Below are 14,661 nucleotides of genomic sequence, written 5' to 3'. Positions count from 1 at the left end.
CACAGACTCTTCCCTAACCCTTTCACAGTCAACCCTTTCACAAATGGACAAGTAGCCTGGGTGGAGGATTTTGAATGACTCAATGCAAAGCAATCACAATTATTTCAAAAAAAAATTTTTTTAATGCATGCCTTACTGATGAGATAACCAAGGAATCATTTGTTCATACAGAGACTAAGCATTAATCCACCAGCAATTGGGTCAGAATGAATAGGGCTGGCCGTGGGCATCATTGTAAAGTGCATGCATTTGGCCATTTCTGGCCTCTCACCTTGGAGCCTGCCCATCTGCTGTTCAAGAAACAATAATGCCTTGTCACCCGCTGTCTTTTTCTATTCTCAAAGACTATGCTCCTCTTTTATCTACTTAAAGAACGTAATAGCTAGCTTTGAGGAAACAAACTCACGCAGTCCAGCTGCACACTCAGTTGGCTTCAGGGGCCAGAACTTCTCTGTCTAAAATGCATTCAAAGTCAAACTTTTAAAAATATATGGTCAAATAAATTATATCTACAGGAAAAATATCTACAGGCTACCCAATCATGAGCTCAGAGTCTAGTCTTTCAAGGGATATTGGCAACATGGTAGTTGGGTATGATAGAAAAAGATGGACATTTGGAGGCTAACGTACCTGAACTCAAGTTCTGAACCCAAGTTCTGGATTGACTGCCTTAACATGTGACCTTGAGCAAATTACTGAATTTCTCAGAACCTGGGTTTCCTCATCTCTAAAAATGGATTGTTTTGAGACATGAATGAAGAATAGATGAACCATAAGTAAATAGAAAATAGCCCAATAAATGCTCCAGCTGTTTCTTGCTCTCAAATGACCCAGGGGAACCTGAATGATCAGGCCCCCAATATGCAGAATTAATTTTTGACACTGATTTTTAGGGTGCTAAATTTAGGGTACAGCTATCTGGGGAAGCATAACTGGGGCATGACTTCAATAGCCAAGTAGGCAGCTGTCTACTGTTTTACATACAAAACATGAGAATAAGATTGTGAGAGATTTGTTTCTGCCACAGAGCTAGTCTTAGAGAATGCATAGGCAGGAGTGAGAAGGAAGGGTGGTGTCCCAGATGTTGCATTTTGGAAGGGGTGGTTTGGTCTGCATTTCTCTCATCTGCATCTCTGAAATCAGAAACTTAGGGCAGTGACACCCAGAAAGTTTCCCTTGCTCCTCCTGTCCGTGCCCTGCTCCCCAGCACTCCACAGAGCTCAGAAGGGTCCTCCAAGAGTGTGGAAGGTTCTCCCAACCTTTCACTGAAACCTTCCAGAAATGGTTCATGTGATTTGTGGTTGTACTTTTGAGTAGCAGAAATCTTCCTCCACATATTCATGTGAGTCGTAGACTGAGCAAAAGCAGCTGCTCCAAATATGAGAGAGAATTCGTAGGGTAGATGGCGGCTCGCTAGCTTTGAAGGGAATATTTGTCATTAAAAGTATGCCCAGATTTAACTAAAAAGAACCATGTGACCTCATTCTTAGAATCCGTACAGCCCCTTAATTCAGACAGGGTATTTATAAGACAACCTCTCTCAGGTTCTGTCCATTTTGACCTGATCCACAGAAAGACTATGAAAAATGAAAACATGATATCAATTCTAAAATTTTTCCATAGCTGTGTTGTCTCAGCCTTAAAGTTACTGCCCAGAGTTGATGCCTGCTCTGTTGTCAAGCTCTCAAGAAACCCTTGATGGATGAATAAATAAAGGAATGAATAATATTAGATATGCATTAGCAATGAAATTTATGTTTGGTCATCATATATTGTATATCTCAATCGAATCTATAATCAGTTGCTTTTAATATTGTCTCAGTTTTGATACATTGAGAGGATACATACATATATTTCATAGAAAGATCAATTAAGAGCAAGCCAAAAATGTGCTCTGAATATTTCCTAAATATTCCAAATACCTAATATGTACCTTTGCTTCAGTATTTGACTAATAAGTCCTAAATTGTTCTGTGAAACAACATAGCCCAGGATTTTTTTTTTTAAATAATTGATGTAATAAAAAGAAACCATGAGTAACAAGTGGGAGAATGGAACTACTTTCCAGTCCTTTGGATGAGAAAATTCCCAGAAATGTTGGGAACTGCCGGAAATGCCTGGTTGTTAATGCAACTAGCCATGTAAATCCTCTTGGGCTGAAAGCCAGACATTTCCCACTCTGCTTTGTGACAGCTCCACTCTGGGGAGCAAGGCCAGTTCCTCCAAACCAGCAGCTGTGTAACAGACCATGCAGGGGCCAAGATGATGCTACTCAGAGCCATTTCCTCTCTACTGTGTGCCTCCTTATTAAGGCGCTGCCTATGACAGATGTGAGATTCGCTTTCTTTTTCCTGCTAGCTTACGCTTCACATGCTTGTCCTGCCGTAACCCTTTTGCCATGATGGTCAGATATAACTGAGTGAATATGTCCATAAATTTTTATACATAAAAATAATGTCATTTATATACAAAACAGCTCAAATTGTTATTATAAAATGCTTAAAATCATCCAAATATCAACTTTTTGTTTTTTGTGGATTTCTGACACATTTTGGAAAAAAAACACCTTGAAATCAATTAATACAGTGAAAGAGTTAAAGTACAGATTATCATCTCCTGAAGGCAGAGCCTGTGACTAAATTACCTTTACATCTCTTTCCCTTTCCCACCTTCTGCCATCATGGTGCATAGTCCAAAGGGGTATTGAATTGAACTGAACTGTTGAATTGAACCGAACACCAATCATATCCAATCCCAATAATAATTACTGTTACACAAAGTGGAATAATTCCTTTGGGAAATGACAAAAGTCAGAAAACGCATTTAGAGGAGCATCTTGATTTCTCAGCTCTTCCCCCAAAGCCCTATAGAATTCCTGTATATTATCCAGAATCTGGGGTCTCCGGGGAATTTGTGGTGCCTGTGGAGGGTTGAGGGTTTTCTCCTTTTGGTTCTGGCTTGACACGGAGAAGATGGAAGTACAGTCCCTGTGGTTTAAAGAACACTAATTTACACAGAGCTCTGGAGCAGTACACCTCCTACATCCTTTTTTAGGAAAAAATGTTAGACCATGGAACTGAAGGGCCCAATAGCCACATTCTCAGGATATTTGAAATGATGCTCATTTTTCAACAAAGGCTTCTGTGCATCCACAAAGTGGAAAAATGCCTCACCCCGGCTCTTTCCTTGGGAGCCTGAGCTCTCAGGCACGATGCCCTGCCAGGCGGGCCATGTGATGCAGCGTCACAGTGCGCGTTCCAACAGGAGAAAGATGCTAGAGAGACTTACAGGCTCCAGAATCTTTTCCTGTGTGTTCCGCCCTGGATGGCAAGTATCTTGGGTTGTGTATCTCCTGAACCCAGGTATAAATAAATGGCAAGCTCTCTTTTTCAGACAATAACACCATATGCCTGAAAAGAAAACAGTCATTTTGATAGGAAAAAGAGAAACCTGTTCTTTGTCCTAAAAGACAGAAATTGTATTAAGAATAAGCAGCGTTAGCTTTTTCATGGGAAAAAATATATATATTTTTGTGTATTATCTAGTTACCACTTCCTAAATCCTTTTTCTTTAGAAAGGCTATGCCTGACATAGCTTTTGTATTTTTTTTTCTTTCCACAGTTAAGCAGAACCACTCACTGTTCCGAACGGGGGCCTGTTCTATTATTAAAAGTCATTTCTTTTGGCACATTTTCTAACCTGTCTTAAAATGATAACCCTGGAGCCTTGATAAATTAATTGAAAAATTTCTCCTCAGGTGGCTTTGGTGGTTTTGTTAAGACATTTATTTTAAGAGTAACTCTCAGTAGAATTTATCAGTGAATTACTTCATGTATTCCCAGCATTTAATTATTTCCCCACTAAGTATATTATAATTCCTTTCCTCACAGTAATGAAAAAAAATGAAACTATCCTCAAAAAATGCTAGGTTGGGAGTGTGTGTTACCGCTGTTGAGTCTGCTCCAACTTCTGGTGACTGATTGAGTGATGTCCACAATGTCCTGTCCTCAACAGCCCTGCTCAGCTCCTGTAGACTCATGCCTATGGCTTCTGCTATGGAGCCAATCATCTCATAGTTGGTCTTCCTCTTTTCCGGCTGCCTTCTATTTTCTCAGCATGATTGTCTTTTCCAAAGAACCCTGCCTTACGATGTGCCTGAAGTAGGACAGTTTCGGTTTTGTCATTTTTGCTTCCAGCGATGTTTCAGGCTTACTTTGCTCCGGGACCCACCTGTTTATCTTTCTGGTGGTTCAGGGTATCCACAGAGTGCTCCTCCAGCCCCATATGGTTACTGGCCCTATGTCAGTGGTTTAAGAATGCTCCCACCAGAAGCTTTAAATTATAAGTATAAAGCCTGGAAGAGAGAGAAACACTAAAGAGTGAGGGAAAGCAATGCTTAGAATTTCAAATAAATGCCTGTAACTGAAGAACAAAACAAACACATAGGCACTGGAGTGGGGCGTGGGACGGCAATGGTTCCCTCAAGGAGGTGGAGGAGCATGGAGAGAGCTGGAGCCCAAGTAAATAAAGCGCACTGGGGAAAGGAAACATACCGTCTCCGTTATGCCAAAGAAACTGGGTACTTTCTGAGGTAGACACAGCCTTGGAATTTTAACTTGTTCCCTCACTGGTAAACAAGAAGTCAGCACTATAATGATCCTTGGTAACACTTCCTCTGGAATGTACGACATTCCATGTTTCTGGTTCATAGTCACCGCCGGACATGTATGAGTCAGATTAAGAGGTGGGAAATATGCCCAGGCTGCCTATGGGACCATGAAGGGTATGGTCAGCCTATAAGATGTGGTCTTGCCAATGCTTCTTTCTCTTTCAACTTATCTTGTACTAAGAGCCATAGGTGATTTTTTTTAATCTATGGGAAAGAATGCAATGAATCATCTGTAGACCATGAATTTACCTGAAAACCAGCTAGCAATTATAGTGCTTACGAATGGTGGGAGCAACTCTCCTGAATGTGATAGACCAAAATATGCTACCCACAGTTCTCTCAGTTGATTAGAAAATTAAGTCAGTGGAAATATGAGATTGTCTAAGTTTTGTTGTGTTTGTATCTAGACTTGACCAGGTAATGGCTGTACATAACCATGTTTTAACTATTTCTGTGAAGCCCTTGAACCACTGGGGTTCAATTTAGTAGACCTCTGGCCCAGGGCACTGTCTCCTCCCTGGTCTAGAAGAAATCCTTCTAGAATTTACCTGAACTTCTGAGGTAAATCAGGTCTGATCCCTGTGAAGGATGGCAGTCCAGTTCTGACTGTACACATGAGCAGACTGACGATCTTTGCCCACCTTCGACAGGATACAATACACAGAGATGCAGACATTATGTAATCTTACTCCCTATACCTGGAAAGAAGCATGCTGGTCAGATGGACCAAGAGTAACTGCTGAAAAGTCACACAAATCCTAACTTCCATCTTGCATTTAGAAACAGCCCCACTTATATCATGAAGAAACCAATCTGCTCTTTGGGTTCCTGGACTATTTTATTAAATCCGGGGTTACAGACTGACACAGGAGGCATATGTGTTCAGTTTGCTATATATACAAAGTATTTTTTTTCTTTTCTTCCTTTGTTTTAATGCTTTTAGGTGCTGTGCACTCTCTAGTTCACCCAGGTCCATCATCCCTTACTGTCTTACACCCACAGTCATTTGGGTTAGGACCACAGAGTGTACCGCCCTCCTGTACGGCATAAAGAAGAAGACAAACCTTGGCCTCATTGATTTTAGCCTGGTTCTTAATACCTTGCTTTCCTTCTTCTCCTTCTGGTACCCCTATGATGTGAATCATTATGCCTGATGTTGTCCCAGGGGTCTCCTAAATTCTTCTCATTTTTTAAAATTCTTTTTTCTTTTTGTTGTTCCAATTGGGTGTTTTCTGCTATCTTATTTTCCAAATTGCTGATTTGATCCTGTGCTTCATCTAGTCTGCTGATAATTCCTTCTAGTGCATTCTATGTTTCAGTTATTGTATTCTTCACTTCTGACTGGTTCCTTTTTCATGGTTTCTATGTCCTTTTTTATGCTTGCTATCTCTTTGTTGAAGTTTTAAGTTCCTTAAGCATCCTTATAACTATTCTTTTGAACTCTGTCTCTGGTAAGGTGCTTGCTTCCATTTGAGGTCTAGTAATATGAAGCACGTTTTCACAAAAATATTGAAGGGTAAAGGGACACCTACCTAGCTGGGGAGGTAGATCAGAACCAGATTATGGAAAAGATAGTGTTATATCTTCATTACATGACATTTATGCCGATTCCTTAAAATATATGAATATTGATAAAGAAGGGAAAGAGTCTACATAACTAAACCTAAAATAATATTTCCTTTGCTTTTGATGTTTGGATATTTTTTAAATGTGTGTGGTTTAGGGAGAGAGCTATTTTAGGGATTTGTTTTGAATGTGTTGAGGAGGTCGGGATGAAGTATTGATATTTTAAATTTTGTGCAGAGTTGCTTTTTGTGTTATTTTTAAAGTTATTCTACACTAAGGTACTAATAAATGCATTATTTGATTAATAGACCTGCTGAATCAGTTTTTATCCAAGTGTGCTCCAGGAGTCTGCCTTAGAATTACCTAGAGGGCTTTCTTTTCAGAATGCAAATTTCTATGCCTCACCTCAAATTTGCCAAACCAGAATCAGGTGGCATGGGGTGAAACCCAGTGAGTTTACCATTCTCCCCAGGTGATTTTTATGCTCATTAAGGGAATAACCTGCCAACAGACAGGTGCATTCAATTTAAACATTCATAGAAGAGGAAACTGTGTTTGCGTGTATGTACAATAGTTATTGCTAAATTAGATTATTGACCATTCCGATTTCTGTTATGGTCTTTGTTTGTTTGTTTGTTTGTGTTGGTGGGTTTTGTTTTGTTTTTTTGTTTTGTTACCGTCTTTTTTCCTACAAAGCAGGTCAGCCCTGCTTACGCACCAAGGATATCATCAAAACCCCAACTGGGCCCTTCATATATCATGTGGCCATCATAAGACTGATAGGTCTTATGAACCAAAACTAGAAAAATTATAGACAGTTTTAAAACCTTTTAAAAATTAGAGACCACACACTTTTAACAGAACAATAAGAAGGACCCTTGTCATTCTTCCCAAGAACCACAGCTTCTTCAGGTTTTCTTCTCCTGGTTTTAAGTGACTAGACCCCTAGAAGATGGGAACTTCACCACGGAGAAGAGTTCTTAGGCATTGGTTGCAAGCTTATGTTATTCCATCACATTGACTTCCTTCTGCTTGAAAGTGTGGGGAGGCGCTCTGCTTAAGCCTGCTGTGTTTCTCTTTATAGATCATGCAACAAATGAGTGACCACCGCTACGACAAACTCACTGTGCCTGATGACATAGCTGCAAACTGTATATATCTAAATATCCCCAGCAAAGGCCATGTCTTGCTGCACAAAACCCCAGAAGAATATCCAGAAAGTGCAAAGGTAAAATGCCACCCTTCCTGGCCACTGCAGCGAGGGAGGCCTCTCTGACAGCCTCCCTCCCTGGGGATAATTTTATGATGGAGTGACAAATAACAGGGGCTTCCTTTTCCTGTGCACATACCAAGTTATTAGGAAAGCAGAAAGGATAATATAACTTTGGTCACAAGGAGAGTTTATTTAACTCACTCTTCTCATTCATGTCGTTGGTCGCTGATGCATGCACAGTAATTGAGATGATCACGCCTGCTATTCAGAGCTTTTCAAGTAAGTCCTTGTGCTCAGACTCTGATGAAATGTACTTCCCCACACTCAGATACTTATCAAGCATAGAGACCTACAATTAGATGGTCAGCTTTGTCATTGTTTTCTGACAAATCAGAGCTGCTCCTCATCACAGGGTCATTTGTTTCTCAAGGCATAGACGTATGAATGACCCAAAGAGGTGGGTGCTCATTGTCAGGGCTACAAAAAGAAGGGGCTGCGCACCTTACATAGCATAATAAGCATTAAAGAAAACACTTTGTCAAAAACGGGTAGAGCAGGAAGAAATACAGCACACTTGGAATCAAGTGTCCCTCTAAGAGTCTGCCTTCAGAACCTACCAAGGGAATAGTCGCTAGATATGGAATTCTTTCCTGGTCTAACAAAATTTTCCTTGTCTTTGGGACACTCTGCCAGTCTCATCTGTATACTTTAGTAATTTCAATTGAAGCCTACCAAGCAAATGAAACAGTGTTCATCCATAGATCCTCCAAATATCCCTATCTTTTAAGCATTCAGCACCTTCATCTCTGCCCAGAGGGACAAGATATTTATACTAAGCATTATAGATGAGCCACTAGTAACCACTGATCTTATTTTTTTTTAATATCTTAGGCTTTAAAATTTTTAGATACTTTATGCCACCATTTAAATGTGCAGTACTGTATAATTTCTAGGCTTATTCTCATAATCAGTCTTCCTCTTAGCAGGTAAAAAAGAGAATGGTAGGGGGAGCCATAGGTAATTTTTATTTTTGTGGATGAAAGTGTGAACCTGAGAAAATATAGGACTCCTGACCCCAGATTGAGCTTAACCAGCTCTTGATAAATACAGGGTGTCATACTTTAGTATGCATCAAGGTTGTTACAAGATACAGGTTCCTAGACCCCCACCCTAGAATCTGTGATATCAGCCAGCACTCATGTCACAGAGTTCACTTGGAGTGTCACAGCTCTGGACCCTTCATGCCTATCCAACCACACTGATCATCTGACAAGCAGATGTTCATTAGCTGCTTCTGAATTCAGCCCTGTGCTATCATCAAAAATGGTAACCTCCATGTTTACTGAGGGCTTCCCCTCTGCCAGGCATGCTACATGCATTATCTTATTGATTCCTTACAATAGCCCTGTGAGGGCACCATTATTATTCCAGTCTTTCAGAGAAGTAATCTGAGGCTCAGAAGGGATGTCACTTGACTGAAATCACACTTCAGGTAGTAAGTTGACCGCATTGGGTTTGGAAGTCAAGTTTAAGGCTCCAGCGCTCTTAAACACAGCAGTGAATTTCAAGGAACAAAATGCTCCCTAAAGAAGAATGATAGATTATTTTTAGGCAGTGTGTTTTCAGGTGATTTTGTTTTTTATAAAAAATGTGCTTTGTTTGATCATCAGGGGGAAAAAAATCTGTGGACCTTTAATTTGAAGTTTTGACACATGCTTTCTATGAGTGTCAGAAGATGCTATAAAATTCACACCTGTAGTTTAAAAACAGTTTGGCCTGAAATGCCTCACTTAAATTATAGTTTGTCAAGTTTTTCCCAGTGGTGTTGGTAAGGAAAGAAACATTAAAGTATAGTTGAAAGGGTTTTAGAAGTGTGGCGAGCGAGTAATATTCAGACTGAAAACACAGCCACTGCTTTTCATGTATCACTTCATCTACCAATGACAACAGCAGAGTTAAGGCATCTCTAGTACCAACTACATTTCTGACACATCTTGGCTTTGAGGTTAAAGCGCAGAGCTAGTGGTTAACCAATGCTCCTTAGCTCTATGGGTATGGCTGTGGCCACGTGTGTGGTCTAGATTGCATGCACATCTTGGGGTTAAGTGAGTTGAAAAGCCTACATTCACAACCAAATTAATTCTCTACACCAGGTGGGGAGCAGGTGGTAAGACAGAAGCAGAAACATAATCCTCCTTTGCTCCCTCTCCTTGTTCCCTACTCCAGGTTTATGAGAAACTGAAGGACCATATGCTGATCCCCGTGAGCCTATCTGAACTGGAAAAGGTGGATGGGCTGCTCACCTGCTGCTCAATTTTAATTAACAAGAAGGCAGACTCCTGAGGGGCAGTCCCTCCCTGCAGCCGGCAGTCCTGCACTCAAGGCCAACAGCTGTCCACACTCTTGTCGTGTTCATTGACAATCTACTGTGCCACTGTGCTACTAACTCTGGTTTACAAAGGTTTAATTTTGAGTGTAATTGCTTTGTTCTGCACCTTTCCCTCCCTCCCCTCACCGTGGTACGGAAGCTGTGGATTTGCTAAGTGAATTAAGCAACCTAGAAAATATAGAGCTAATGAATTATTGAAATGTGATTAATGATTGTAAGGAAACACTCATTTAGTGTTTGTATTATCAATGTGAAAATCATTTAGTTGCCAATATATGCCGAAGAATGTCTTCTTGATCAATCAGATAAGCTGGGGTTTTGTTTTTTTTTCTTTGTGTCATTAATCATCTTTGCTTCCTATGAGATTCCCTGGCCCATGGATTCTTTTCCTTTCCCTTTTTTTTCTTGTGAACTCTGAAAACTTTTTTGCCAGTTACTTTCTTTTGCTTTTCCCACTTCTATCAGAGTCTGGGTAAAATCAGGGGTCTTGCCTTCTGGATACCTTCCTACAGGTTCGCCCTGTCCGCCATCTGTCTCTCCTGCCTCATGGCTACATCTTCTGCCACCACCCCAACCCCCCCAAGAGGGACAAATAGGCTCCTCAGTAGAACTGTGACCAAAATCAGGGCCGCTGTTTGGGGGAGAGCTTACCGCACAGAGGCACATCCTGCCAGTGTTTCCCTAGAGATCTAAATTCCAGAAGTAAGGCATCACACCTAGGAAGGTAAATTCAGCACCGGATGGTTGCTAGGGGATCGTAGATCAAGAAACTTGGAAATACCCCATGGTACAACATCTTAAAAAGTCTTTAAGTCACATACCATGAATTTTTGTTTCATTATTGTCCATATACGGACCTTGGGGAATAGACTTATTTTTTCCTTAGCTCATTACTGTTCCCCCCATTGTGACTCATCCTATTTCTAGCCTTCTACCCCTAGCAATTATCCTAGCCTAGTCAAGTTCTTCCTTTCAAAAGAGACATCCCATCTAAAAATGATTGTTGATGGTCTAGTGTGAGCCAGACGGAGAATGTTCAGGAAGTGATCGGCCTGGTGCTTGCAACCAACAGTTGACAATGGACAATGTTACTTTGAAATACCCATGAATACTTACTGTGGAATTCAATTAAAACTTCTTTCCTCTCTAGCCTTCAAATTGCACAACCTTAAACTGACACGAATCTCTGACATAGAACAATGCCGCAGTGAAGGGAGAGGTCATTGTCTTTTACTTAAACCTGAAAGAATCAGCCTTCCAGCAGGCCAGGGAAACGGTACTTTCCAAGGAATGGTGACTGATCCAGGCATGTTATTGAACTTCCTCGTCATCCCCACCTTTCCTGTGTTGCTTGTAGGTTGTTGTTTACGAGTAAGAATCAGGGAGATTAAGAAATACTACTTCAAGTCTTGCTCTGTTCACCTACGTGTATGTAATCAAATGTTCCTTATTTTTGGTGATCAAGAGAGAATGACCTTCATGCATTTCCTCTCTCCCTTAGCAAATGGAAGTGATAAACCTCTGAGAAAACCAATACATTCTTAACCACTCTCTGTCTTTTTCATTTATGTGATGATTTTTTTGCCAGATTTTGAAGAAATTCCTTCTCCTCCTTCTCCTCCTTGTTGCTTAACTTTAAAATTCATTTCACATGCAAATATCTAATTATATGCATGCCTATGAATAAACCATATCTTGGTCAATGTCATATTTCCAACTACCTTATCATGGGTGAGTAATATGTTTTTACCAGAGAAAGAATAAATGTTCTCCATATGCCCGAGTCAAAGAAAAATTGTCCTTAGCGGTTATGGTTGCCCCCTAGGGTTAAATATGGCCTCATGCGGGCAAAAGTAGAAATCCCCTTACAAACATTCAACATCTCAAAAGCAACCACAGAAGAACTAACTCAATCCTCTAGTTTAGGCCTAATATTAAACCTAACTGGCATATAATTGTCCATGTCTTTACTTCTATCCCAAATTAAAGAATTGTTTGTTTTCTATTATGTTTAATCAATTATAAGTGAATAGATTTTTTTTAGCAGTTTGTTCTACAGAAAGCTGTTTTTCACTTTTCCTTTGTTTCTTTCCTTCTTTCCTTCTTTTTTGTCTCAAGAAATCACTTAGAATCTGTGTGCCTCTTCTAAGAATCTTACTCTGCATCGCTGTGTCATGGACTAAGTGGCTTCTTTGGACTCCCTATGTGATATGATGATGTGAAAATCTGAAATATTTGCAGCATAGTAGTATTACTTCTTTGATGTTCTCATCAGCATAATGTTATCTGTGAAGGGGAACAAAACCCTGATACATAGGTTTTCTTCTTGTCCATTGTGATTTATAAGGATAGATAAATAACAAAAACTGCTTTTTGACATTATAAAGACATTAGTAATTGTATTTAAGTAAGTAAAAGTTGAACTACTTGGTCAGTCAGTATGATTCAATTTAATAAGGACAATATAGAGAAAGTACATTATTTAGCATTATTTCTTCAACTATGGATTCTATAGAAATCAATAGGCCGATCTCACTAATGTGTATTGATTGATCTTTTAATCTACAGTGAACAGATTTCCAAGGCCATCTCTTCATCTCTAAAGGGAGAAAATAGCCTGTAGATGAATACTGTGACTTATCTAGAGTTGCATGTTAGTCTTTGTAATTATTTACTCTTTAACAGTCTGCTGAACTCAGACATGATTTCCACATGGTGTTAGGTTTGTGCTTTCTGTTTTCCCGACCATCTTGTTCCAGCCAATGTGTGGTTATACACTCTGTGTGCCAAAACCAGTAATGCCTTTCGCGGCCCTTTAGTCCAGAGAAGCTCTGCACTGATGTTAGTCTCTTGCTGTCCTGGTCCTACAAGTATACCAATCACGGTGGAATAAAGTGTGAGTTATATTGTGACCAACAATGTCTGTTTCTCTTTTTTTTTTTTTTTTAAAGATTTTATTGGGGAAACCTGCTGTGGGCCCCAGTACAAAAACGGAACCCTCCACCTAAGTGCCAGAGTGCTCCTGAAAGAGAAGTGAGGCACATTTTAAAGGCAATGTTGGCAGGGGTCCCCTGACCCGTTTTCCTCCCAGCCTTCCACAAGAATGGAGCAAGATAAGAATGAGAAAAACCCCCTCTCACAATAAGCTGCAGAATCTAGAAATGGGAGTTTTACTGAGTGACGAGTTCTGGCCAACAATAGTTTTAGAGAAGTGAGCACATATTTAACATACCCACACTCTGCCCGTCCCTGGGTACAGCCCCTGTCTTTCAAAGGCTGACAATCTGGGAGGGGCAGGGAAGGACACATGTGCACAAATGATTATGACACAGCAGAAGGTAAGGTAGGAACTAAAAAGAACAGTGCTGAGGTGGTCCCCAAGCAGAGGAGGCCACACAAAGGAGTCAGGTTTGATGTGAGCTTGGAAGGGCACCTCGGCCTTCAACCGGCCGAGAGGGGAGTGCAGGCATTCAAGGCCGAGGGAATGACATGAGAAAAAGCATGGAGGTGGAAGAGCAACTACTGTGTGCTGGTTAACTCTGCTAGGCCCTAGGGATACAGTGGTGACAGTCCCTGCTTTCCTGGAATTTACATCATAGAGGAAGACAGTTAGGAAACAAGTTACTGCACGTATGGCGAACACTATGAAAGAACGCGGTGCTCAGAGCAGATGGTAGGAGCAAGCAAATGGGTTGGTTTAGCTAAAACATGGAAAATGTAAGAGCATGGTGAGATCACGTAGGTTGGAATGCGAGGGCCTTGCCTGTTAAGGTAGACTGAATTTGGCAGACTGTGAGGATCCCCTGAAGTCTTGTGTGTCAGCGAGTGATGTTACTGGGGCTTGATATGGCAGCGTTGTATTGGATGAGTGGGAGCTGAGACTGGAGTTTGTCTAAGTTTAATTTCTCCAAGCTTAATGTGTCATTTAAACATCTCTTCTTATCACCGAAATGGAACCTGAAATCTGGGCAATTAACTCTATGTTTTCTCTCCTGAAAAACAGATTAATAACACCTTCCCCTCCTCCGATGGGACATTTTCAAGGCAAATGAGGTAAAAGGATTGAAAGGTTCTTTGGAAGAAAGGTGTAAGGTAAATATCATTATCATCATCATTATCCTCATTAACTCCTATCACATTGAGTCTGGATCCCATCAAAATGTCACCTTCTATTTGAAACATCAATCACCTACTCCAGAAATAACTCAGGATTTTCATCATTGATGCCTCTAAGCTGGTCTGACAGCCTCCGTGGCGAATTCACAGGTTCCCTTGGTAGCCAACACAGCTGCTCCGAAGACTCACTTCTATTAGGCAACTGTTGGCAAATTGGAATGTTCCCCATCTCCCTTCCCCCCTCCAAACACTCATTTCTAGCCCAGTGAAAGTTGGTCCACTTACCGCAGGAGATAACGGGTTATCGGGCTTTTAGGAGAAACCGTAAGTGCCAAATATGTTACTGTCACTATAAATAAATACAAGATCCAAACCAGTGTGCCAGCTAACCACTTGGTAAAATATAGCCTGGGCTGGCTTGTGACATGATGGGTCTCTAGGTCCTGGGAAGCCCCTTCTATTTATAAATAGAAGGTTTAGTCATCTGGCTGTGAATAAGCACAAAGAGCAAGCTTGGGTGAATTAACACAGCCCTAAGAAGGTAGTTTGCTTTTTCATATGCTTAAACCTTTTAAAAATATATATATTTTTTTAAGCTCCTGCTTATGGACAAAGAAACATATTAATTAGCTCAGACTCTGGGACAGAACTCGGGGGGCAACTGCTCAAAAATTCAACTAGGATACCAATGTGCTTGCTATGTGTTGA

The 14,661-nt window shown here is 40.6% G+C and overlaps 1 protein-coding gene across 1 annotated transcript in view; it reads left to right on the top strand.

Annotated features, from left to right (window-relative positions):
• The window catches only part of DDAH1 (dimethylarginine dimethylaminohydrolase 1), a 132,476-nt gene extending 119,727 nt beyond the window's left edge, over window positions 1-12,749 (top strand). The window contains exons 5-6 of the mRNA XM_019626419.1: window positions 7,320-7,463; window positions 9,675-12,749. Coding sequence (XP_019481964.1) covers window positions 7,320-7,463; window positions 9,675-9,791 — 261 coding nt within the window. The 3' untranslated portion in view covers window positions 9,792-12,749. The remainder of the gene's footprint in view (window positions 1-7,319; window positions 7,464-9,674) is intronic.
• Window positions 12,750-14,661: the final 1,912 nt, after the last annotated feature.

Source organism: Hipposideros armiger, unplaced genomic scaffold, assembly GCF_001890085.2.
Source record: "Hipposideros armiger isolate ML-2016 unplaced genomic scaffold, ASM189008v1 scaffold_675, whole genome shotgun sequence".
NCBI classification, from domain to species: Eukaryota; Metazoa; Chordata; class Mammalia; order Chiroptera; family Hipposideridae; genus Hipposideros; species Hipposideros armiger.
The sequence above is the reverse complement of the archived record's forward strand: the minus strand, read 5'-3'. Positions and strand labels throughout refer to the sequence as shown.